The 26,178-nt window shown below is 37.7% G+C and overlaps 1 protein-coding gene across 1 annotated transcript in view; it reads left to right on the top strand.

The window, feature by feature from the left end:
* Positions 1-26,178, top strand: part of ACE (angiotensin I converting enzyme) — an 806,509-nt gene that overhangs the window by 355,713 nt on the left and 424,618 nt on the right. The window contains exon 6 of the mRNA XM_044055209.1: positions 25,779-25,876. Within this exon, the coding sequence (XP_043911144.1) occupies positions 25,779-25,876 (98 nt within the window). The remainder of the gene's footprint in view (positions 1-25,778; positions 25,877-26,178) is intronic.

Here is a 26,178-nt window from a genome sequence, read left to right as displayed (position 1 = left end):
AGGTCTAACAATCCCTTGTATGCCCAGCATAGATCTCCCCTTGACAGCTTGTAGGAGGCAGAATAAAATGATATGGCCTTAAGGCAGTCTGCATAGGACATGTTACTTATGACATATATTCTTTTAGTGAGGAACCTCTGTTGGCATTCCAGTTGTTGAATATGCCTAGTTAGGTACATACCAACGGGGGCACTATATTCAATTTTAGGTCTGATGAATGCCAAATACAGTGGAACAAGGACTTCCTTGGACCTAGATGCTATACCTTTATTAATAAGTTGCACAGCATAGAATGATTTCCTCACTACTGTAGACATATGGTAGTCAGAGGCTACATTACTGCCAATGTATGTCACCAAGTCTCTGACTACTGAGTTACCTCTTAGGGGTGTGTTGCCAATGTGATAGTTTCCAGGAGTATATGACTTCCCAAAGGATACTATTATGCATTTCTTGGCATTTAGTTTTAGTCAGTGGCTCTGACACCAGATGTGTGTCTGTGTCAGCACTTCCTGGAGAACATTTGTGTTGGTGGGTAATTCTATGACCTCTTTTAATTTAAAATCATCTGCAAATTTAGTCGGCCAGAGGTCATTGACATTGGCCTTGACTTCAGAGAAATAAATGCCAGAGAGGTTCCAGGACCGATCCCTGAGGGACTCTGCTTGTGAATGGCCTCTTTGGCTGGTGGACTCTCCAGTTCTAACTTCCTTAGTCCTGTCTGTGAGCCAGCTGGCTATCCACTGAGTGACATAAGAATTTATACTTTACCTCTTGAGTTTGTCAACAGTGCCCAAGTGGGGTATTGTGTCAAATGCCTTGGCCAAGTCAAGGTAGGCAGTGTAAAGAATTTTGCCCTAATCCATTGATTTGGTGATCTTCTTAATGAAGTGCACCAGGTTGAGTATTCATAACCTGCACTTGATGAAATCAAACTGGATTGGGTCCAATGTCTGGAGGTTTCCAATGTCATTATTCATCATCTCCATCATAATTCTTTCCATGGCTTTGCATATGAAACTAGTGAGAGTTATGGCTCTGCAGTTTCCAGTGTCTGCAGATGGCCTCTTTTTGTGCAGAGGGATGACTGTTGCTGTTCTCCATTCCTGAGGCATGAAGCCTGTTTGGAGGCTACAGTTAAATAGCAATTCCAGAGGGCCTGTTAACTCATGTTTCATGGTATTTAGAAGGCATCTTGGGATATTGTCTTGGCCCATTGATGCAGTATTCTTGGCCTTAGAGAGAGCATTAAGGACCTGTTCCCTAGTGATACAAGGGGAGTTATATTTGATGGCATTTCCTGAGTGAAGGTCAAGGGGGTCGATGGGTAAAGTTGGAGCTGAGTTTGTCAGCCAGTAAGTTTGCTATATTTTCTGGCTTCATATAGTTGGCTCCATTTACAATGAGCTCTGCATACAATTGTGTATTGCCTTTGAGGTTGCGGACATAGCTAAAGAATGCCTTATAGTTGTCCGTGGCCTAGGAGGTCCAATTTACCTACAATTTGGCTTTAGTAGACTGTATTTTTCCTCTGAGTTGTTTGTTTAGTTTAATGAACATGATTTTATCCTGCTGGGTGTGCACCTCCTAATTTTTGTAATGATTTTTTTCCTTCTGTTATACAGTCTATTGAAGTTGTGATTCCACCAGGGTGGCTTATTTTTTGAGTTATTTCTATACTTCTTCCTAGTGGGTACAGCTGACTTTACGCAGCAATTAAAATGTTTATACATGGTTTCTGTGAACAGTTCTTTGTAGGTAGCAGTGTTCCCAGGGTTTATGGGGGCTTGAAATTTTGCCAGGTTATCACTTAATAGTTGTAAGTTAGTCTTAGAGTAGTTCCTGAATATTCCAGGGTTAGCTGGGGTTCCAGGTGTTAATTTAACTTCAAAAGAGATCATTTTGTGGTCTGACCTTACCAGAAAAGACATTATACTAGGAGGTGTGCAGCACTCTCTCATATTAATGAGAACCAGATCCAGTATGTTTGCACCCCTGGTTGGTGTGTTGATATTATGGTCCAAGGAGTTTGTTTACAAAATCCAAGAATCTCTGTGCCTGTACATTTGGTGTGGTATACGAGTCCCACTTAGTAGTGGGGTAATTAAAGTTGACTATCAATATGGTATTGGGTTGGATGATGAGTGTCTCCAACAAGTTTAAATACATGTTATGGGCTTCCTGGGTCATACAGGGGTCCTATAGCTTGGAAGTAAGTGATGTGGGATTTTGCCTGTGGTGATTTGATTGTGGAGAATCTGAAGTGCATTGTTGTGTCTTACCAGCATTGCAGTATATTTATTTTTGATGTAAACTGAGTCACCTCCACCTTTAGTCCCTGTCTGTGTAGGAGCTGGTCTAAATGTCTGGAAGGCATTATAGCCTTGCACTACTGGTGTGCTGTCAGCAGCTTTAAACCACGTCTTAGTGACCACACATATATCAGAATTCTCTAGGATGAGCAGAGCTTTTAGGCAGTGGAGTTTGTTTGTTAAAACTCCTAGCATTGAGCAGTAACACCTTTAGATTTTCTGGGTTTTGATTTGTTATGTTGGAAGTACTTTCATTTTGGCATTGCCTAAAATAGGCATTATGGGGGAAGGCAATGTTTCAGCTAATATTTGAAAGCCTATATGGGAGAGGTGCAGACCATCCCTGGCAAAGCAGCATGATCTGTTGACCATCTCTTTCCATGCTGACAAATATTGTACCCCCTTATAATGACACCAGAAACTAAGCCAATTATTAAATTCAGTCATAGAATGTATTGTGGCACCATCCTTGGAGAAGGTAGAATGCTGCTCAGTGCTAGGCTCATACTAGCATGAGACACATATTCTGAGAACTCCATGACGTCTCTCTTCATTTATTCTAGGGAAGTACATCTCAGGTCATTTACATCCACATGGACTTTGAGTAATATGGGTACTTGTAGTCCAATGAGTGCATGCTTAATGTGGCAGATCCTGGCCTCTGATAAGCAAGTGACTGTGGCTTTGTCTTTATTCATCCTTGTGAGAGGGACATCAGTGTGTCTCACAATGGCGTCTCCAATGACCAGAATGTTGGATTGTGTGGTGGCTTACCTTATGGGTTAGAAGTAGAGGCTTCATGAGAGATGGCTGTATGTGTTGATGTGGGTTTTGTTTTCAAAGAGTGCATTCAGGGCTGCTGAGGCTGTTTGTTATGTGTACGTCTTCTAGGAGGTCTTTGGGGTTACATTTAAGTGCCTCAGTATATGTCAGTCTATATATCTCCTTTCAATTGTTTGCGATGGGTGCAGTGTGTGTATACTAATGACAAACTGACTGACATCAGGAGTACTTTTATGTGAGAGCTTTGCCTCCAGTGACATTATGTAAATACATCTCTCACATACCATATCAGTTTGTTTTAGAATTTACTGGTTGTCAGTAAACATGAGGCAATTTTTACATTGCCTCATGATGCCCATATCTACCAAGTTAGTAGCGGAGATAGTGGGAAAGCTCATATCCATGACAACATACCCTTTCTTATTAATTAAATGGTTGGAGTGAGAATATAAAGTAAAGTCAGGAGTTTCTGGTTTGCAGCTATGGTGGCAGTGCTTGTCACTGCAAACTAGTTGCACTGTTGCAACCAGGTATTGGTGAAATTTCTAGGGTACTTTTATAGGAAATATGTAAACTCAAGGTGTCTGCATCTATACAGAACACTGCCAGATACTTGGCTAAACTAATAAGTAGACCCTGAAGACTTACAGATGTAGTATTTAGGGAGATATTCTAAAGTTAGGTTAGAAAGCAGCACATACTGAAAATAAATAATTAGTTTGTCAGCAATGATGAAATGAGGGGATTTCAGGCTACTGACTGGATACTGTTAGTGTTTGTCTCACCATGGCTTCATGCTGCTGGGATACAATGCACTTCTCTTACCAGAAACAAAACAGTAGCACAAATCCCAAGATGAGAAGCAGGCCACAGGCTCTTTGGTGATCAACAGTCTTGTCCCAGGTGATGCAAGGGTCTGTAGGTTTTTTTGTAGCCTTTTCCTGGCAGATGCCTTGAATAGCAATCAGATCAATCAGGAAGATGAAACACAGACATTCACTGCCCAATCAGGAACGGCCAGGAATCAGTGCACTCTGCTGCTTCTCTCACGAATAGCAATCAGATCAATCAGGAAGATGAAACACAGACATTCACTGGCCAATCAGGAACAGTCAGGAATCAGTGCACTCTGCTGCTTCTCTCATGAATAGCAATCAGATCAATCAGGAAGATGAAACACAGACATTCACTGCCCAATCAGGAACAGTCAGGAATCGGTGCACTCTGCTGCTTCTCTCACCAGGAGCAAAATATAAGCAGAAATTTCAAGCTGGCACGTATGAAGCCATTATTAGACTTTCTGATGATCAGCACTCTCCAGGAAATAATGTTCCTATGCTCCTTCTCTCACTAGGAAAAAACAGAAGCACTAATCCCAAGATGACTACTGAAAGACAGAATTGGGCTTTCCAATAACTGGTGATCTTGTGGTAGATATTGCAGATTTTATAGGTAAGATGGAAAAATGTGTTACTATCCTAGGAGCTGCAGTGTGCACTGAGGAGCCAGCTATGAAAGAGAAGGTAACTTACGTTTTAGCTATCCCAGAGGAGAGACACTAATTTTAAAAGAGCACGATAGACTGGAAGGGGTGGGCACTTTGTATTCTGTCTCTATGGAATACAGTGGGATGGCCAATCATTTTAAATAGCTGAAGGGGGTTGATTTCACAAAATGATAATTTTGTGCTCACTTACAATAACCATTGAAAGAGGAGAGGGAAGGAAATATCAGATTAACGTATGGGGCAGACAACTAGAAAGACATTTGAGTTTAAAAACTCAACAGCACCAAGGTGGGAGAGTGGGGAAAAAGCTTAATTTCTGTGTAACTCACAACACACACAGCTGTGGTCTCTTTCCTAGTTTAAATATGCAGTTAAGAGCAGAATACAAGTAAAACACAGTGTAAAGAAAATAAATCACAGTATACAAAACAGAAGAAGGCAATTAAGCAAAGCAAAAAAAAAAAAAAATAAAACAAAAATAAACTAACCTTTCTCTCACAGAGTCTGAGCCAGCTTTTTTAGTAAATGTCTATGGGTGTAGCACAGTTGATACTACAGGGGTAAAGATGCACAATGCAATCAGGATAACAACTCTATCACTGTATATTGGGAGGTGTGGTCTCATTTGAATGCCTCTTTCTCTGTTTGGGAATACTGATAATGTTTGCATCTTAATATATAGCAGCTACTCCACAGGTAAATTAAGTGTCTCCATATGGTCTGCCCTGTGTTTGTTTAGAATGCCAGGTGTGGGATATTAGGAATGGTGGCATACTAGAATAGCTATTGAGGGCAATACTGCATTGTTGCACATATGCCAGCCAGTATCCATGCTGCAGACTGATATCCTGCAATGACAGTATTGTAATAGTGACCACATCAAGACCATAAAAGCTATGGTTTGATTATGCCCTGTGAATCCTATGGCAATATCATACCACATATACTGCATAAAGAGATAGTGGAGTCCATCAAATCTAATCATGGTAGTTGATCCATCTACAGGTGATGTGTTCCTGTTAGCTTTGGAGTGCATGGTGTATGTATATATGAATGTGAATTAAAATGCACAGACATCTATTAATATGCATTACTGGCATTAGATGGTGTGTATATATATATATATATATATATATATATATATATATATATATATATATATATATTACGTTGGCTTGGTACTTCTCAGGACAGTAGGACTAACCAGCTGACCGATGTTGCTATTTGTACACTTGTGTTCATGCATGCTGTTGTGCTTTCATATTCATGATATGCTGCTGATTCACATGTGCTACAAAACCATCCTCTGACTCTGAAGCACCGTTACGTTACCTCAGAGTTCTCTTTGCTTCTTGAGGACTCACATTTCCCAGGATTCTCACCCTCTACAGTACAGACAATGTCTCAAACACTGCCTTTGAGAGAAACAACATAATAAGTGCTCCCGACGTGCTTGTGTCTGCAGCATGAGGTACTATTTGTGTGTTTTTAAAGTCTAATAATTAAACTATTATATATCTTGGTTTACCTTTATTAACTGATTGAGGTATTAACATTTCTGTGAAGTTATTCAAAATTCATTATGGTTTACCACTTTATAATCAGAGCCTATAACAATCATAGCAATCATGTCAGAAGAAATATTTGAGTCCCTTCTCTCTAGTTCTTCTGTAAAACATGCTACCTTAATATAACTTATCCTAAATCCATCATCTAGGTCAATTTTTGTGTTTAAATGAGAACGTTTATAAAGTTAACTATTATTTTCTTGTCCTACTGAAATTTTTATGGAAAATTCCAGAAATTATGTTTTAGCATTTTGTGGTCAATTTCTCCATCATTATTGTAAGTTTCTATACTTAATAATATACTGCTTTGAGAAGGTTTGTGGGTCTGACAGTTAGAATATATACCATATGACAAATTAAATCTAGGTTTAACATTTTGTCACATTGTTGTAGAATTTCCAACATTTGTGCTTAAAGAAATCTGGGTAAAACAGTTTAAATATTGCTTTTTACTCCAAGAAGTATTTTTAAATGTAGAGTTGTTTCAATGTGAAATATAACCAGGAACCATGACATGTTCACTTATATTTTGTTAACTTGTATTGTATTTGACTTATTTTTTTACTTATAGCCAACACTCCTGTAAAGAACAGTTACAATTTCTTTGTGGTGATTTCCTTTTAATTGTTGATCCCTGCAAACTAACTAGTTGAATAAATACAGCTTTCAGAAACAAAAGTAGATTTTGCCTCCAAAGTAACACCTGTGATTCTGGTGAAACCAACTTCTTAAAAATAACTTTGTTTCAAAAAGGTACAATTGAAAGGCATAGCTACGCCTCCATCTTCATCCATGTGCAAACTATGCCCTCTACAGCTTGAAAAACAAAAGGCATAGAAACAACAAGCCAAGGAGAAGGAAAGAAAAAAAAAAAAAAAAAAAAAAAGATTTACTTTCTGGTCCATTTTCCAAATCTGCTGGCAACTGCATCAACAATTGTCACAAATGAATAAAGAATCATATTTTCTTCTGTGGTATGCATTAATGCCTACTGAATGTATTAACTGGGGTCGAAACTGATCTCAATGGACCAATTGCAGACTCAGCTTGGGAGTGCCGTTGTTTTTCAGCACTCTCAATCTGTATATTTTTTATATCTCTGGAACACTCACTGACCAATGTGGTCCACTGACAATGTGGCTTTATTCTTTTTTGTTAATTTTCTAACTCTGAGATGTTCATAGAGGAGCTGGGCTTGGCCAGACAGTCCCTGCTTTACCAATTCTGACTCTACAGTCCTTCACCAATCTCTCCAAGCCTTATCCTTTAAAACAGTAGAAGATCAAATGCAGTATTAGTATAAATTTAAAGGCTAAACATTCAAGCAAAATCACTGCTTGTGTTCTTAACCTACCAGATCTCTCTGTATTAGAATACCATCGTGTATAGCATCTTATGGTCAAATTGTCTCCTAACCACCAAATGTCTGAAAAAAAAAAAGCTGGCAGTTTTTAAGTCCACCACAGAGGAACATTATCACAGTGCCAGAAACTGCCTACAAACTGATTTGTGTTTTCAAAGGATGTTCCTTACCTCTTCTCCAGTCTTCTACTGATGTTCCACTACCCCTTCTGTTCCTATTTCAACCTTACTTTATGTCATTAAACTTCATTTCTTTATTTTAATATTATTAAGAAACACTTATCTGTTCATCTTCTTGGCTTACCCTTATAACTGTGCTTTACATTTTGGATCACCTTATTTCCACTGTAATATATTCTACCTTTTTTATGTTTGCTAAGGTAGCTAATTAATTTGCTCAACTTTTTCCCTGCTTTAGATTGCTGAAGGTTTGCATGTAGCTAGGAATCTCTGAAAATAAGGCTTCAACTTAAAGGCAACTTGTCATAGTTTAAAAAGATACATAATGTCATTGTTATTGCTTTAGTTACTTCTTGTGATCTCCTCCACTGTTCTGTGGCTATAGAAATTAATATTTTTAAAGGTAGGAGGTGAGCTGCTCTATAATGAATGTAAATGACAAACATTTTAAAGCTTAGAGTTACTTCACATTTTATCAGTAAGGTGCCTGTACTGACCACCACTGATCCTCGTATGTCTTAATTTCTTCTTCCAAGAGTATATTTCTTTCACTTCACAGCAATTCTTCTACTGTCCTACATAAATAAGGAATGACTTAACTCTTCCTCTTCTCTGTGGTATTTCTGTATTATTCAGCTTCATCAGTGCATACCATGCTTGGTTTGTATGAAATGTCATAACACCATCTTTATAAACTTGTCTTACTGGCTCTAACGTCATAGTAACCATAATATTCTAATATTTGGACCCAGAAAATCACACATAACAAAGATATAATAAGCCCTTCTTTCCTGTCCTCTGGCTTGGGTCGTAAGCTGATGATTCACAATTCTTTTACTATATAGTGTCATTCAGAGATCCTTCTTTTCCTTATACAGGAGCCATAAAGCTAGTGACTCTTTCTGAATTCACTGCATTTCCACTGAGTAGTGACATTTAACATTTGAGGCTAGAGTATAAAGAACTTAATATCACCAACAGGCACACATAGTAAAGAAGAGTCACTGCAGCAGCTAACACCTAACTTTATAAAAATCTAACATAAACCCTGTTTTTGAAGTTTATGAAGGAAAAAAATACCATATGTTTGAAGAATAAGACAGAACACAAACCATAAAATGTGACTAGAAAAAAATCTAAAAGTAAGCTGTAATTCTGAGGATTGCTTTTCTAAGTGACTGGAAAGATGCTTTACCTATGATAAATAGAATCATACCACTACAGATTATACTTCAATGACTTTAATACAAAATCATTAAAAATGTTTTTGAGGCAGGCAAGTCTTCATGCACACACTTTCTTATGTATAACAATTCCATGATTGTACTGTAGTAAGAAAAATTGACCCCCCCCCCCCTCTCCACAGTGCACTCTCCAATTTCCCCATAGCTTTCATTCTGGCAGAGTACTGCTGAGAGTACTCCAGACTATTTGGCTAAGACTAATCAGCTACCATGCCACTCCTGATTTATAGCTAAATAAAGAATACATACAAAATAGTAATATGCAGAGCATTCTTAGCAATTAGAGACAGATACCAGCAACTTGATAACCTACAGTGCTAAATAATACCTTCTCTTCAAATAAATAATGCATAAATAAATACCAGATACAGCCTTAAAGAGAATAGATAAAAACTTTACTTAGACAATAAAGAAGTTAAGACAGTGCTAGTACAAAATAAGTATGCAGAGGTTTAAACAATTGAAAGTATTTAGTCATAAAGGAAAATTCCACGCTATAATTAAAAAAATCTATTTTTTTTACTCTGCAATGGTTTTCTGGGTTATTTTAACACCTCAAATAGAATATTAATATGTTTTCTGCAAAATGGTTGTCAATGAGACTTGACATATTGACGTGATCTTTTTTTCTTCAAGCCTTTCTGATTCCCATAATCCCTTTCAAGTCTGCATTATATGAGTCATGCTAGACATAAGAAAGTAGTGGTATATTCCTATTCCATTGGCATGTAATAAGATTAGTGTCAGTCTCTGTTATCTCTAGCTGTAACAGGACTGCTGCTTTTATTTCTAGAATGGCCATCATTGGTGTGTGTCTCTGGGCTTGTTTTATATTATAGTAAGGAATTATACAGCTGCAACCAAAACCATTGCTAAACTGCAGGTCTTTGTTTAAAGTATCTTTTTGTAGTGAATTGACAGCCCCCATACACTTTGGTAAATGTGCTTATACTTTATAAGAATTACAAGAAAAAATATTTTTCTGACTTTTCCCTAAATGTCACAAACATCTTTGATATTAAATTCAAGTCATCTTAAAATGTAAAGTAGTGTAAAAAATAGACATTTAAAGTTTACAGATCAGAATTTCAATACTTTGATACTGCTTAAATAAATTTGTCAAAGGAGGTGACAACTACCTTTGAACCTTTGACTGATCTAATTGCTGTGTTTTGCTATGAAAGGCATGGCTACATTGTAAGCAGCTATGACTCAGTGTATGTTCTCTTCCTCTCTGCAATAACGACAATGGAAAACAGTTTCACACCTCTCTTGTTTACAACAGCCTGAACTCCTGACTACAAATTCCTCTGTGTCTGTGATATGTCATGCAGGTGTAGACAAATTCCTTCTCAAGTTATGTGAGGAGTTAAAGCTTAAAAAAGTGGGTGGTCTTTCCCTTCCTTTGATAGCAAATAAGGAAATGAAAGATTTATAAAGTACATGTAGGTTTCAAGTTCCTACACAGTACTATAATCATATTGTATAGAGAAAACCGCAGCAACCTAAGACTTGAGTTAAACTGTAGGAGGTGGAGTTTTCCTTTAAGGTTCTATGCATTCGCTCTTTAACAATACTTTTAAAATGAATTTTGGATATACATATACATGAGGTATGCGGAAACAAACTGAATTACCTTTAATACATTTTTACAAGCAGTAGTTGCAATGGTATCCACTGGGGTGCATGCTAAAGTCATATCCATAAAAATTAAGACTTATTAAAATACGAAACCTTAAATTTAAGAAAAGTAATTGTATCATACAAATAATTTATTAAACTCACAATTTCATCCAGTACATTACCCTATATAAGAGAAATACATCATCCACAAAGTGTTTATAAACATAATATGTCCAAAACAGATTCTTTGTTTTTAAAATAAATTCAGCCTCCCACATCAACATTACTAAATGTATAAATATATTAATGACAAGGCTCCATTAGCAATCACTTGCCTTTGCAAATAATGCTAAAAATCAACTGAATGATGTGGTAAGTGAATTTACTGAACATATGTAATACATGGCTTAAAATATATTCATGATTTCCCAGGGATTGTGCCAGTCACCCTGCTAGACATGGGTTCAGGGAAGTAAATATTGTGGAAAGAAATAGCAAGGGAATTGTCACGGCTAGGCTTGTATAGGCCCTATGGCTGTTAGGCTAGTACCAACCTATGACAGACATGGAAGAATACTATACAGTTAACAAAAATAAGACCTGGTGCTGACTGTGGCTCAGATCATCAGCTTCTTATCACAAAGCTTGGAATTAAAAAAAAACAAGGAAGGATAATTCTCCAGGCCATCAGTATATTAATTCAAACAATTGCATATGCAGCAGTGGTGAAGAACAGATTTATGGTATTGGATCTGGTGGGTTCCTATCGCATGATTAAAAAGTGTAAACAGCAAATGCGTATTGAGTGAACCCGATTGGTCGAAATGTTGCGCGTGTAACATGGAAATCGACGTAGGGAATATTCTCCCTTTACTTCAATGCAGTGCAATTTCGGAGTAGGAATATTTAAGTAGTGGGGGTGCAGGGGGGCTTGCCCCCCTGCCTACAGCATTTAGGTAAGTATAGTTTTTTATTTTTATTTTTTTATTATATTTTCGAAATTTCAAACATCGCTTATATGGTGTCGACCATATGGTGTTCGATGGCTGAAACTTTCGAAAATATAATATAGACCTGGATCTGGTAAATAAAAGTACTGAAGAGCTACAGGCAGAAGTTTGTGATATTGTCCAGGAGGTGGCAACAGAGCATATCCAAGATACAAATAGTTTAGAAAGAGAAAATGACCGCTGCATTAGAAGTGGCAAAGGAAAGAATGAGGGCAACTGACAGAGGTGTAGATCGGTCAATTGACATACTGTACAGTTACCGAAGTGTCACCTCCTCAACTCAAACTGAGGACCAAAATAATTAAAAAAAAAAAAAGGTCCTCTGAAGCTTTCAGGTAAGTTTACTTAAATGACTGTTTTTACTGCATTTGCACCTGATTGACAACTATTCTGTCGTGCTATTTATGTCCACTAACAGCTAACAGCTTATAGTGATGCAGCCCCCCATCAGCTTTGACTATGATATATATCAAACTCAATGAAGAGCTTCAGAGAGCAGCAAAAAGAGTTAAGGTGGCATGTTTAAATAAGCAGTGCAAAGACGTAAAAGGAGATAAAGGATGCAAAGACAAGAGATTGCTTCAATGCCATTGGCTGTAGTAAGGGAAACTTCCGGGTAATAATGGGCATGATAAAAGACAAAGATGGGATGAACCTAACAGAAGGGTATGATACTATGAAATGGTAGGAATGCACTGAAGAACCCATAACTCCCATGCTCCCAGCCGCTCTATTAGAATCAAAGTTAATATTGCACCATGGCTTACTAAAGATACCAAAACCAAAATTTCACTCAGAAACAAAGCATGGGCCACCTACCGAAAAACAAAAGCCCCATTTGATCAGCTAAGATTCAGACAGCTAAGAATGACACCAAAAAATCCATAACCTTAGACAAAAAGAACCACTACTACCATCTACTGCAAAAACACCAAAACAAACCTCAAAAGTTCTGGGCAGAAATAAATAAACTACTCCACCCAGGACAAACCACCACTCTATCCCCCTCAGCTTCCCAACACAAATCCCCAGTAGACATTGCTAATAACTTCAACAGCTTTTTCACAGAGACTATCGAGTCTCTAGCCAGTCAACTCTCTCCCAATGGCTCTAATTCTAATGTAGCCACACCCAGTACTCAAACATACTTTTCCTTCCAACCTGTTCCTACTCAACTTATTCATGCCCTACGTAAGAAACTAAAACTCACAACCCTGGCTGCCGACCTCCTTCCAGCAGACTATCTACAAAAGGCTGCTGACACCATAGCATACCCCATCTCAATCTTGATCAACAGAGCTATAGCTGAAGCTACTGTACCCACTATATGTAAAATCTCCCATGCCATACCTCTCCATAAAGGAGACAGTTCCACTGAACTGTCAAACTTTAGACCCATAGCTATTCTGTCACCTCTAGCTAAATTATGGAAAAGTGTGTACACATACAGCTCATGCACTACCTCACACAGAACAAGGTGTTGTCCAACTTTCAGCATGGCTTTAAGCCACACCACAGTACTACTTCTGCCCTCCTCTCTTTCTCTAACGTCATTAACCACAACTGCAATAATAACAAATTATCCTCAGCACTCTTTCTAGATCTATCCAAGGCTTTTGAAATGGTTGACTACAAAATGCTTATAAATACCTTGAAGGCCTTCTCCTTAAACAACCATGAACTTCAATGGTTTCAATCCTACCTGCAGGGCAGGCAACAGTTAGTCCTATGGCAGGACAAGCTATCATCTCACCTAGCCATCACATCAGGAGTCCCCCAGGGCTTGATACTAGGACCCCTTCTTTTCTCCATCTTTATCAACGACCTTCATTCAGTCATCCCAGATGCTACCTGCATTCAATATGCGGATGACTCCACCTTAATTTGTTCTGACACCTCACCAGCTACTTTATTCACATTAACCCAAAATACCTTCAATACAGTGGAAAAACGACTCTTCAATCAACATCTAATCCTAAATCCCAAAAAAAACTAAGTTGCTCCTTTTCTCCCCCACTTACAGGACCTCCTGCCATCCTTCAACATAACTGCTAACAATGGCACTATCATCTCCCCAGAAGCCCAAACTAAACTACTGGGTGTCATAGTTGATAACAACCTGAAGTTTGATGCGCATATCAATCAAACTATCAAAACCATTACTAAAAAAACTTGGCTATCTTTACAGAATCAAAACTTTCCTTACCCCACTTGCTAGAACTGCAATTGCCCGTTCCCATCTGCTATCAACTCTTCTCTACATGTCCCCTCTATTCTCCAACTTAAACAAAACAGATCTTAATAAACTATCATCCTGCTATAAGCACATTGCCAGATTTGCTACTGGCACAGCCTACCCGGACACACCGCTATCACAACCTAAATCGCCTAGGATGGCTTGAACTGCCAAGCCTACTGCAGTTTAACCAGCTAATAGTAGCACATAAAGTCCTTTACCAACCAGAAAATACACCTGCACTAAAAAATATTATAGCCCCTATACCAGCACCTGGCCATTGCAATTATCCACTAGACTCCTAATTCAAACATACAAATCCAGCTACTCAGCTGGGGACTCTCTGTTTGCCAACTCTGTTGGAAAAATATGGAGCAGACTCCCAGCTGACCTGCCCCTAGAACCCTCACTAACTCAATTCAAAAACAAACTCAAGAAATACTTCAAAACTCATTGGTTATATCCTTGCACTAACCCCGACTAGTGACCTCTCCATTTCCTAGGTCCCTTACCTTCAACTACTTTTAACTTTGTTTTACCACTCCATTTCAGGAAGGGTCAATTGTATAACTGCTGCTCAATGTGTCTTAAACCAGAATGTAATGTTATGTATGTTTAGCTTTAAAAATAATGCTATGTTTTGTAAAGTGTTTTATAATAAGTTAGTACTATATGTGCTAAATGCTGGTATTGCTTATGACTGTAATCTGCTTGAAACTAGCGTTTACTAAATGTTCAATGTGAATTATTATCTTGGAGCTTTTCTCCCCAGACCTCTGCTGAAAATGGACATGTATCCAGTTGGACCATCCCGGTCAACAAATGTAAAATAAATAAATAAATAAATAAATATATGATGGTGTGACGTCCCTCCTCTGGGCCAGTGATCAAGGAGCCTCAGTCCTCACCACTGAATCCTGTGAGGAATGTTCACTGTGAGAAAAATAGGTACACACAGTATTTTCAGATGCAGCTCATTACACCAAGTACAATTTCCCTTTAATAGCACTCAGAGCATGCACACTCCAGTCTTGGGGCTCAGATTTCTCTCCAGGCCCCAAATAAGACTCCCCACTTACCACTATAGAGCTAGGTCCTTATCCGTGTATTCCAAACCAAGTCCTCCACCACCATCTCTGTGAAATTAGTGCTCTCAGTGTCCCTGTTCAAAGTAGCTGTCACACACACTCTTGAGATTTGATTTTCACATATACACACACCTGGGAAAAGCTGGCATAGCTTACCCACTCTGCTACCTCTGCCCAGACTATAAGGTAGATCTGTTACCACAGAACACCCAAAGCCAGTTAACTTAAGGCTCTTACCAGGGCACTTAATTGCAATCTATACAAATGGTAGTGTTTAACCAAGCACCAAGATTTTCAGGAACATGGCGTCACTGTGCCACTAAATAAATGCAAGTACTCTCAAAGGTTAAATATTTTCTAAAAGACCAGCCAAAATGAAAGATTTAGATATATTTAATAATAAATAATAATAAAACATGAAAATACTGAATATCTATTTACAATGAACACCACAGTTTCAATCACGGGAAATATAAAAAGAACAACACTGATGGAAAGACTCAGACAGATGCATAAAAAATAGCTAATCTCATTATATTTTTCTAACTGACTGAAGAATTACTGTTCTCTAGTTACTTACTAAAGCAAGGAAAGATGAGCGTGGATGAGTGTCTTGTCATGTCCAAAAAAGATTGCACACCTCACATCTCTCACTAGTATTCAAATACAATTTCAGTGCTGGCTGCAGAATGACATCACATCTGGTCACCTGAATCTGTGGTTCCCACACTACCCTCTCACTAGAAACTGAGCCAGGATCTGGCACTGATGTGTCGCAATACACACAGAACTTTAGTTAAGGTTTATTACATCATTTGGAAACTGTAAAACAGTTCCAATATTTCCACCCTTCCTGCAGAAACTAACAAGCCATTCTCTGGCATCCAAGGGTAGCAATTAGTTATCCACTAAGGACAATAGAGCAGGATCCCAGCCCAGGCTTTTCAAAGACATTGTATCTCTGGCGGCATTCAGACCTGTGAAATTTATGGCCTAAACTAATTAATTTAATTTCAGGCTATATTTCTTAAGGTTAGCTGGGCTGAGCTTAACCCCTTCCCTTTGAGTATCCTTTGTTAAAATATATACATTTCATCAGTTACAACAATACAGTCTGACATACATATATATTTCTTTTTTGTCCAGTAGGACCCACTATTGATACAATTTTAATACAAGCATCTGTATAAATTTGTTTGATATTCACATGACATATAATTCTTTACAAACCCCCAGCTAGCTATGCTGGCATATGTTGCACATGCACTGCCCTACTTGCTCCAGCACAGCTGGCACTCCCTCACATCATCTAATATGGTATGTTCTTTGATCTAGAGTCAGAGTTCCTGGAGAGAGGTTAAATGCACCTGCAAAGTCTTACTACTTGCAAGGCTGTAGGGAGTGATGTCTAGCTGAGTTGTTCAAAATCCTGCAAAATTATGTTCTTGCAATAGTGCTTGGAATTTTGCAAACAAATCTGGAAAACAACAGTGGCCACTGAAGTGGAAATGGTCAGTTTATATTCCATCCCACAAAGAATAGTGCTAAAAAGTGCTAACAAGCAATTGGACTTATTTCATATGCTAGCAGGTAATCCTCAAGATTCTGAAAGCTAGACTCTGGTAATACATGAAAATTGCCAGATGTGCAAGCTGGTTTTAAAAAGAACAGAGGCACCTGAGATCAAATTGACAACATGCACTGGATAACAGAGAAAGAGGATTCATAAAAATGTTTACTTCTGCTTTATTGACTATTTTATAAAGGGTTTCATTATGTGGACCCTAACAAACTGTGGCACATTCTTAGACAAATGGAAATACCAGGTTGTCTTATCTGCTTCACGAGCAATCTGTATGCAGAACAAGAAGCAACAGTTAGAACATACTACTGAATAACTCACTGGACCAAGAGTGGAAAAGGAGTGAGACAGTGCTGTATATTGTCACCCTACATAATGTATACCCCAGAGTGCTGGGGTACATGAATCAAAGCCTAGAATCAGACTTGCTAGAAGAAATATTAAGAACCTAAGAAATGCAGATTATACTACTCTAATGGCTGAAAGTGAGTCTGAATTAAAGACCATGTTGATGAAGGAAAAACAGAAAGCACAAGTGGCTCAACCACATATTAATCAAGTCTATATCAAATTATTGTGATAATAAAAAAGGATGTAATTTTGTCCTATCAGTTTTTGGCAAATAGCTGGGGAAAGAGAGCCAGTAACCAATTTGTTTCCTAGGCATAAAGATCTGTACAGCTGGTGATTTCAGTAATAATATTAAAAAATGCCGGCTTCTTGGAAGAAAAGCTATAGCAAATCTGGATAAGATTTTAAAAAGGGAGGACATAATGTTGTCAACAAAGGTCCATATAGTCACAGCTATTGTTTTCCCAGTAATAACATATGGCTGTGAAAGCTGTACTGTAAGTAAGGTTGTGTGCTGAACAGTCAGCGCATTTGAACTGTTATGTTGGAGAATATATAAGAATTTCATAGACTACATGATCAAGTCAGTCAGTACTCAAGGAAATAAATACAGATTGTTCACTGGAAGATAGTAAAACTATATCTCAGATATTTTGGATAAACAATACAAATACAGGATTCAATACAGAAAACAGTTCTGGGAAAGATCAAAGATAAAAGAAGAAAGGGACAGAAGAGGCTAAGCCGGATAAACAAACATTAATAAAGTGATGAATATGAACTTGTAATAGCCTAAAGAAGCAGTTGACAGACAGGCCTGATGTGATAAATAGGGTTGTTTTGCTGTGGCAGAAAAAACACACTAAAGCCACATATCTTGCACTACCCTTGACCCCACATCTTTCCTCCTCTTAGCCTGCACAATTCACCCACTTCCATGCCCATTTTCTGATGTAAATGGGTATGTCAGGGAACACCTGCAGAATGTTTTCTTTTCCTTGTCTTATAACTGACCACATTGCACAAGCTGCGCATTTATTAAAACAAAAAATAAGACCAAACTCATGCATTCCGTAACCCGTTTGTGTTGCTTAACAGAATATCAGACTTTCTACAGTGTTTTCTGGACAACTGAACTATCATTCTGATTTCTGGATTGTCCAAAAGAAAAACGCATATGTGGAAACCCCGGGCGCAGTGACTCAAGCTTAACTAAATGACTAAATAACAATAACGCCAACATTTGTTCAGTTACTGTACATGAGAACATCTGGTATGAAGATTTGTGTACTTAAGCTATCAGTTTCTAGCAGTTTTTGTTATTCATTTCTGTCTCTAGATATTTTGTCTTGCTCTATAATAATGGATCCCATTTATACAGTTTCATCCTATAAGCCCAGAATTATCTGCGCATGCTGAATACTCTGCAAATTATATATTACCTATAATTAACACTTTACTGCAAAATAATCATTCAATGACAAACAACTATTTTCTTATTCTGAGCTGACAGCTGGGTCCATTATCTGACCTGTGTTAAAATGCCTTCTGTAGCCTTCCCTGTCTTTCTGTTGATATGTTGTCAATATTTAAATCATTGCTCAAGTCAACTCAAATAATCATGAAATTATAGTTATTTTTATTTACACTATTGTAAAACTTTTTCTTGTATTAACTAGAGCCTTGTTTCCTGGGACTCCACTGTAAGCAAGCACTGCTCAGCTTATCTGACCCACTTAACCAAAAAAAAAAAAAAAAAAAATTACATAAATCATTGTGGCAATGAAAAGAAAGTGCTACACGGAACTCCAGCTATTCTCAATATTTCAATAAAATATTTTCTCTCACTCTCAGAATAAGTATTTACCAAACATGTAAAACAATGTCATGTCATCTAAGAAAGAAACTGTCAAAATCCCCTCCTAAGTTATTGTTCTCTGCCCACTAATATGATTGATATATTCAGATAATGTTATTCTTATTGCAGGCTTTAAATACTAAGATATTTGGTCATGGTATGCCCTCTAATGGACTTTTCAGAAGTGACACACAGACTTGAATACTGGCATTTTACAGCTGAAGTCTGCTAATTTTAACTTCTCATTAAGGGTAACAGAAATGTTGGAAATATGCACACATATATAGAGAGCGAGCTAGCTATTTAAGGTACATATGTGAAAACTAAAAATATAAACAATGCAGATTTATCAGATTTATCACAGTGTTCTTAGATCACTCCAACAAATAATATGTAACCCTGAATCTGTTAAGATCTTGATTGCAAAGGATAGATTTGCCACTGATTTTTAAGCCATTAACCATGATAAGACATTACAGCTCACAAATTTAAAAAGTGAAATCTCATTTCTTATCATTTAGGTGAGGTATTTATTTCTCATGCCTGTGTTTCTGGGACATGTAACATGCTCTTGTTGCATGCCCTGCACATGGCTATTTATCAAAACCTCTGCAGGAACAGCCCCTCACTCAATCTTGTATGAATAATTCATGACAACAGAAGAATGGCACACTACTGGCAACTGTCTGTCCCACTTACTTAGTGACTCTGTCCACACAAACGTACACACACACACTCACACACACACACGCATACACACACATACACATGCAGACTCACATACATACAAGCATATGCACACATGCACTCACATACATACAAGCACACACACACACACACATGCACACTTACATACATACATGCACACTCACTCACATTTACACACACACACAGACACACACATATATGCAGAATCACATACATACAAGCATACACATACACGTGCACACACATACACACACACACACACACACACACACACACACACACACACACACACACACACACACACACACAATGATTCACTTATCCCCATCGTTTTCTGTCCTGTGCCTCTGCCCCTTCTCATCACCTGACTCATACGTCTCAACCTCTAAATACAAGAAATCTGAATAAAGCCAGAAGTAACAGAGAAAGAAAGGCCCAAAACAGGGGCAGAGTTTAAATATTGCTCTTTTAAACTTAGAATCTGGCTTGATTTACACATTTTGTGTTAACACGCATTTTCTGAAGGATACTGAAGCCTATACTGAAGCCTGAAACTTAAATGTATGTTATTTTTAATGACTTCAATCCTGACTTATTTGCAGGCAAACCACAAATTTTAGAAGGAACAATCACAGGCACTGGAAGCTGTTGAAGAATGGAGGGCCAACGGGTGAGAGGGGCACTTAGTGATCTAAAAAGGGCAAGTTTTTAAAACTATTTACTACCACAACATAGGTTAACTTAGAGGACATTTTAAGCTTGGCCAATTTCCCTTTTGATGCTTGAATTAACATTTTCTGATTGGTCTTATCTATCCCATAGCTGATAATTGTATATTAGCCCTAGTGAGAATAACTGTGATCATACCATAGATAATTTGAGGGGACCCATGTAAGGGATGCAGCATTTAGGAACTGTCTCTATCCATTAGTGGCATGAGGGGCAATCCTGGAGTACATTTTCTAATACCCATCCTTAGATCCAAGTTGCATTTGAATATGGACAGGGATAAGCTTTGTTTTACTTGAATGGAACAAACCAAAAGTGTGAGGCAAAAATCTGAACATTCTGTGAAAATCTGGACAGTTGAGAGACATAATCTGACTAAATCATTCAGTGGGCACATTTCTTCAGCAGCTTTTGTTTGAAGGTCAATTCTCTGAAATCCTGTGATGCTTTGTAAACAGCATATCCTTCTTTATATATTTTGTAGGCATGTATTTTTATCAGATTGTGCTTTTTATATACTACAGGGTCTTAAGATGATGAAGTGCATAGGTTGTTTAAAAATAATGCAAGACTTTTGCAGACTGATTTCATCATGCTAACAGTGATGTGGTCACAGGACTACAAGTCCAGTGCTGCATCCACATTTTGATGAATTCTATATCAAACTATTGTGGTTAAACACTGGATTTTACAGTATAAATATCATTTAAGAAACTTAAAAAGTGGTCTCATATTACACATTGGTAAAGTGGTTCATACTGCTGCCTCATAGTCTTGGCTCTCCAATTTGCTTCTTCTTTAGGGTACCTTTGCATGCAGTTTACATGCCCTCCCTCTGCCCATAAGGGATATTTGCTGATTTCTTATCACATCTCAGAGACACATGAATAGGTGAACTGGCAATGATTCGTTAAACTGATTCGTACTCGCATTCCATAAAACAGGTCCCACAGCCAAATGAAAGGATGACACTTAAGCAACAGCAGTTAAGATAGTACCTGCTTAAATAACAGTAGTGGCTGCTTAAATGACTGTAGCAGCTGCTTAAATGATTACCAACATTAATTGCAGGAACTGATCTGTGCCTTTTCTACAATGTCAGTCATACAACCTAAAAGCTTGTACCTAGGGCAGCCACCTCCTTTGCCCTGACCTAGCTGTGACTTAAAGTGATAATGATTAAGTATGGGGGGTGGGGCTAAAGTTCCCCATGTGGGAGGTGCGGAAAAGTTTGCTCTCCTGCAAAACTTCTTGTGTGTCATATCCTGATAATATGACAACCCCAAGTACATGTGTTATGACAGTATGATAGTTAACCTGTCATTTATGAGATGTGTTTCTTGAGCTATTGTAATATATGATCTCCATTGTATCAAGAAGGCATAGTATATTCATTTCATTCATTGTTTTATTTATTTTTTCCAAGTATTTTATAGAGTGATGCTAGGATTCGATATGTCTAAAGTTATTGATGTTGTTTTGTAGGTAGAAGTCGGCCTTACATTGAAGAGAAAGGGAAATGGTGGTGTCCATTAAAAATGAAGGTGATTTCAAGATTAGTTTTCTGAGGTAGAGGATTAGGTGTACTTTTCCTTTCTGGCTTCATTAGCTTGTTACTAGTGTACCAGTACTGCTCAGATTTGGATTTATGAGTAATAAATAGTTATTGGACGTAGTATATGGTCATAGGTAAGTACTAGGCTAACTACCCTTGATAGTCATATTAAGCCTAGCCAATTTCCCTTTTTGTAAATGAAATAACCTATGCCATTTGGTTATAGAGTGGCTTTACCCATCCCATGGTCGATAATTATATATATCCCTAATGAGAATAACTGGGATCATACCATACATAACTTGAGGGGAACACATGCATGGGATGAAGCATTTAGGAGCTGCCTCTGTCCATTACTAGTAGAGGGGGCAGTCCTTAGGTAAATGTTCTGTTTTCCATCCATAGGTCTAAGATGTGCCTGAATATGGACAGGGATGAACTCTGTTTTATGTGGATTTGGAGTCTGTTCCAGGGCAATGGTATCCTCAGTGTGATATACCTGTCCAACCATGCCATTCTGTTGATGTTACAGAAGAGGTTAATTCTCTAGACCGAGTAATTCTGATGCCATTTGACTTGCTGATGTGCAGTAAATGCATCGGTGGGAAGATGCTTTGTATGTCAGACACAGGTCACCTCTTTGCACTCTGGAAGATACCAAACATAGTGACAAGTATAGTTTGGTATTTCTAATTTTTTTTCAGTACATTGTAGGCTAGTTTGGACCGAGTGTTATGGTGTAGATTTGTATTACTGTAGAAGTATGTTTTTTTTTTCTTTGTTTTCCTACATCATCCCTCTGTGATACATGGTGTTTGATCTTTGTGGTCAAAATGTTTTACATTTTTTTGCCATATGGGGCAATGAAGTTTAGAATTGAAAGGAAAGTGTTACTGTAAAGGTAGATGGCATCATCTAGGGGGAGGGGTTTTAGTGAGACCAGTTATATTGAAGATGTAATAAGTCATTAAGTGTGCCCTTACTGGATTTACTTTTATAGCGGACCAATTGAATGTTGTATTTTTGTTAATTTTGTAATGACCTCATTTGATGTAGGCTAGATGATGATCGCTAACAGAGTCTGGTAGTATACCAATGGAGAGGAATGGTAGTGCTTTACATGGTTAGTATTCAATCAATAATACTTTGTTTACCTGTAGACTTGTCTGTTCTTATGGTATCAGTAATTATTTGAGTGAAGCCAAACAAGTTAATTGTAGGCACTGAGGATGTGCGAGTTTGTATGGGGCCAGTGAAAATTTACATCTGCCAATAGTATGGTGATATATACTAAATTTGAGAGCCAAGATAAGATGTCTTCTAATGCGGATGTTTTTTCTTCAGGATATGGTGGAATGTAGTTGGTGGCAATTTTCTTAGTGGTAGTTGTTTAAAATTAAGTTGATGAGAAGTAATTTGGATTAGTTAAACATAAATATGTTTATCTGGGACTGAAAGATATTTAGTTTGCTGGAGAAGAGGATACAGCATCCATCTCCCTTTTTGAGGGTCTATTAGCTCTGATAATGTTGTGCCCTAATGGCCGTATGTCTTCATCACTGATGTTGGGTTTAGCCATGTTTGTGTAATTGCCAGGTTATCAGGTTTGTGTATGTGGATTCTACTATCTAATTCACCAGTTTTGTTGCACAAACTTCTAATATTCATTTGGTAAAGTTTTAGACTGGGGTTGTAGGTGAGTGCGTTTGTTAAAGTGGATCCTGGGTTTGGTTGAGCTTCACCACTTATAAGAAAATGTACAGAAGCTGCAGTCCCATGATATAGGAGACTTTTATTACTCTACAAGTTCTGTTTTTTTCCTTAGCTGTACTTTTACTTATGACGACTATGTTGGAGCAGGAAAAGAGGGCATGATGGTTATCTGCAGGTATGCTATAATTTAGTATAAAGTATTTGGGGTTATTGTACGAGGTGTTAAAAGAGGTCTTGTCACAGTTGTAGTTATAAATGGGAGGTTAATGGTTAGCCAAGAGAGAAGTAGTAGTAAAGATTTCAGTAAAGAGGTTAGGATGAGAGTGGTCAAACTCGAACATTATTTAAGTGTAACCTTGATCAATGGATGGGAAATCAGAAATTCGTCCTGGGCCTGGCTCCCATTTCTCTGGCAGACAGAGGCAGACAGTAATACCCAAGCTATGATACCTCCACATAATCTCTAGAAACTTTCCAAATAATATACCGACTCCTAATAAATACCCATGACACATAAGGACACAATTGGGTTGTGTTGCACGGCTAGGCTAATTAAGGCCTTGGGGGTCGTTAGCCTAGTATACAGCTATCAACCTATGAACCTAAGTTATATGTTGGTAGCTTTATAAGAAGGAGAGTGGATGATAAAAACAGTGAAGTATCTCAGGATTTGCCTTGCTTTGCATTTTGTGTTAATATGAAGTGGCTTGGTTAAAAGATTTTTTTGAATTTGAGTTAGAGGGCATGTGTTAAAATAAATTACATGACAGGAAGGAATTAAATGGAGTAGATGTTATCTATAACTGTTGTTTGTTTGTTTGATTGATTGCTTTGCTTTGTTTTGCTTTTGAAGTTGAAATGGCTTTACTGCAATTAAGCAGAAAAACAGGAGCTGAGACCAAATGTCTTATCGCAACAACACATCATCAGTAGGGTAAAACTAACCTGTCTCATGACGGTCTAATTCCAGCTCACTTTCCCTATTAGTGGGTAAATAATCCAATGCTTGGTGAATTCTGCTTCACAATGACAGAAAGAGTCAATATTGAAGGATCAAAAGTGACATCACTATGACAGCTTGGCCGCCACAAGCCAGTTATCACTGTGGTAACTTTTCTGACACCTCCTGCTTAAAACCCAAAAAGCCAGAAGGATTGTGAGGCCCTGCTTTCATGGTTTGTATTCATACTGAAAATCAAGATCAAGCGAGCTTTTGCCCTTCTGCTCCATGGGAGGTTTCAATCCTCCCTAAGCTCGTCTTAAGACATCTGCTTTACTCTTTGACAGGTGTACCACCCCAGTCAAACTTCCCACCTGACACTGTCCCCTGTGCAGGTGTTTGTTGACGATTATTTCAGGATGGAGATTAAACAGAACTGATTGGCTGTGATTGGAGGAGTGGCAGATTGTAAATGTATAGGGATAAACATACATGTGGGAAGCCACGGAATGAGTGCAGGAGAGAAATGCGAGGACACGGTGCAAACATTCCCCCCACAGTACATAAACTCATACAATGAGAACAGAAAAGTAGCTCATTAAACTATAATATCTCAGTCTTTTCAAAAATAAAGAATAGGCGCACCAAATTCAACTTTTTGAGTATATTGTTCACTTTTTTCATTTTTCTCTTGTGTTTTAACTAATTTCCTGGCCAACAGGATTATTCAAAGGTGGGTTTAGATTTTACAACATGAGATCTATGTAGGAGTCAGAAGGCATAAAGAACATAAAGAAAGGATTATGAATTAAAAGGGAAAAAGTTTTAAACGAATGAATAGATGTGTGAGTTTATAAGTGTCATATGATTTAAAAATGCACATTGGTAACAAAAGGAAAAGCTGAAAACAGAATCCAGCATCGCATATTGACACTTACTGTTCTACTGGAAATCCACTGAACGGAGTGAAATGCCTGCATGCCCATTCTGAAACTAGATTTAATGTAAGGACAAATGCAGTACAATATGTGTGGTACATATGATGCATGCAGAATAGTGTGTAACACATAATGTCCTTGTACTCACTATGTAGCATTGCATATGAAATATGGTAAGTATTACATAGCACTTATGGTATGGGACAATGTAGTACATAAATGCTATTTAAAGGTTGGCATGTGTTTTTACTATGGTGCATATGTTTTACTATAATACAGTTTGGTATGAATTCTATTACTCTTCAGATTTGTCACTGGTCAGCATAAGCATGTATTGTACATCACTTTTTCTGAGAGAAAAATAAATTAGCTGTTGGTTAAATGGGATGTTAGGATTACAGAAAGCAGGAAAACTGTTGGGTAAGGGGAACCAAGTGGTGTTTCCCTGTCATAAAAATATATATGTCTAATGCTTAATGTTTTCCATTTAGGTAACATGTGGGCTCAACAATGGAACAACATTTACGATATGATGATTCCATTTCCTGACAAAACCAATGTGGATGTGACAGACACTATGGTCAAACAGGTAATGATCCATATCATTAAACAGATAAACAGTTACTAGGCTGAAACAGGTTCCACACAAATGAAAAATCTTAATACCCAACAGAGAGGTATATAATTACATAGTTACCTTTTTATTAATATAGCATGCTGATTAAAGACACCATAACATTTAGATATCAAATTGACTGGTTGTGTAGAAAATCTGACAAAAACACATAACATCCCTGTATTCTTCCCTTATAAGAGCCATTATTAAGTACAATGCCCTTTTAGACATGTACCTCACAAAGCACATGCAGCAGCTGGAGAGACCACAGAGGT

The sequence above is a fragment of the Protopterus annectens genome, chromosome 13.part0 (assembly GCF_019279795.1).
Source record: "Protopterus annectens isolate FY-2018-M chromosome 13.part0, PAN1.0, whole genome shotgun sequence".
Lineage (NCBI taxonomy): Eukaryota > Metazoa > Chordata > Ceratodontiformes > Protopteridae > Protopterus > Protopterus annectens.
The sequence above is the reverse complement of the archived record's forward strand: the minus strand, read 5'-3'. Positions and strand labels throughout refer to the sequence as shown.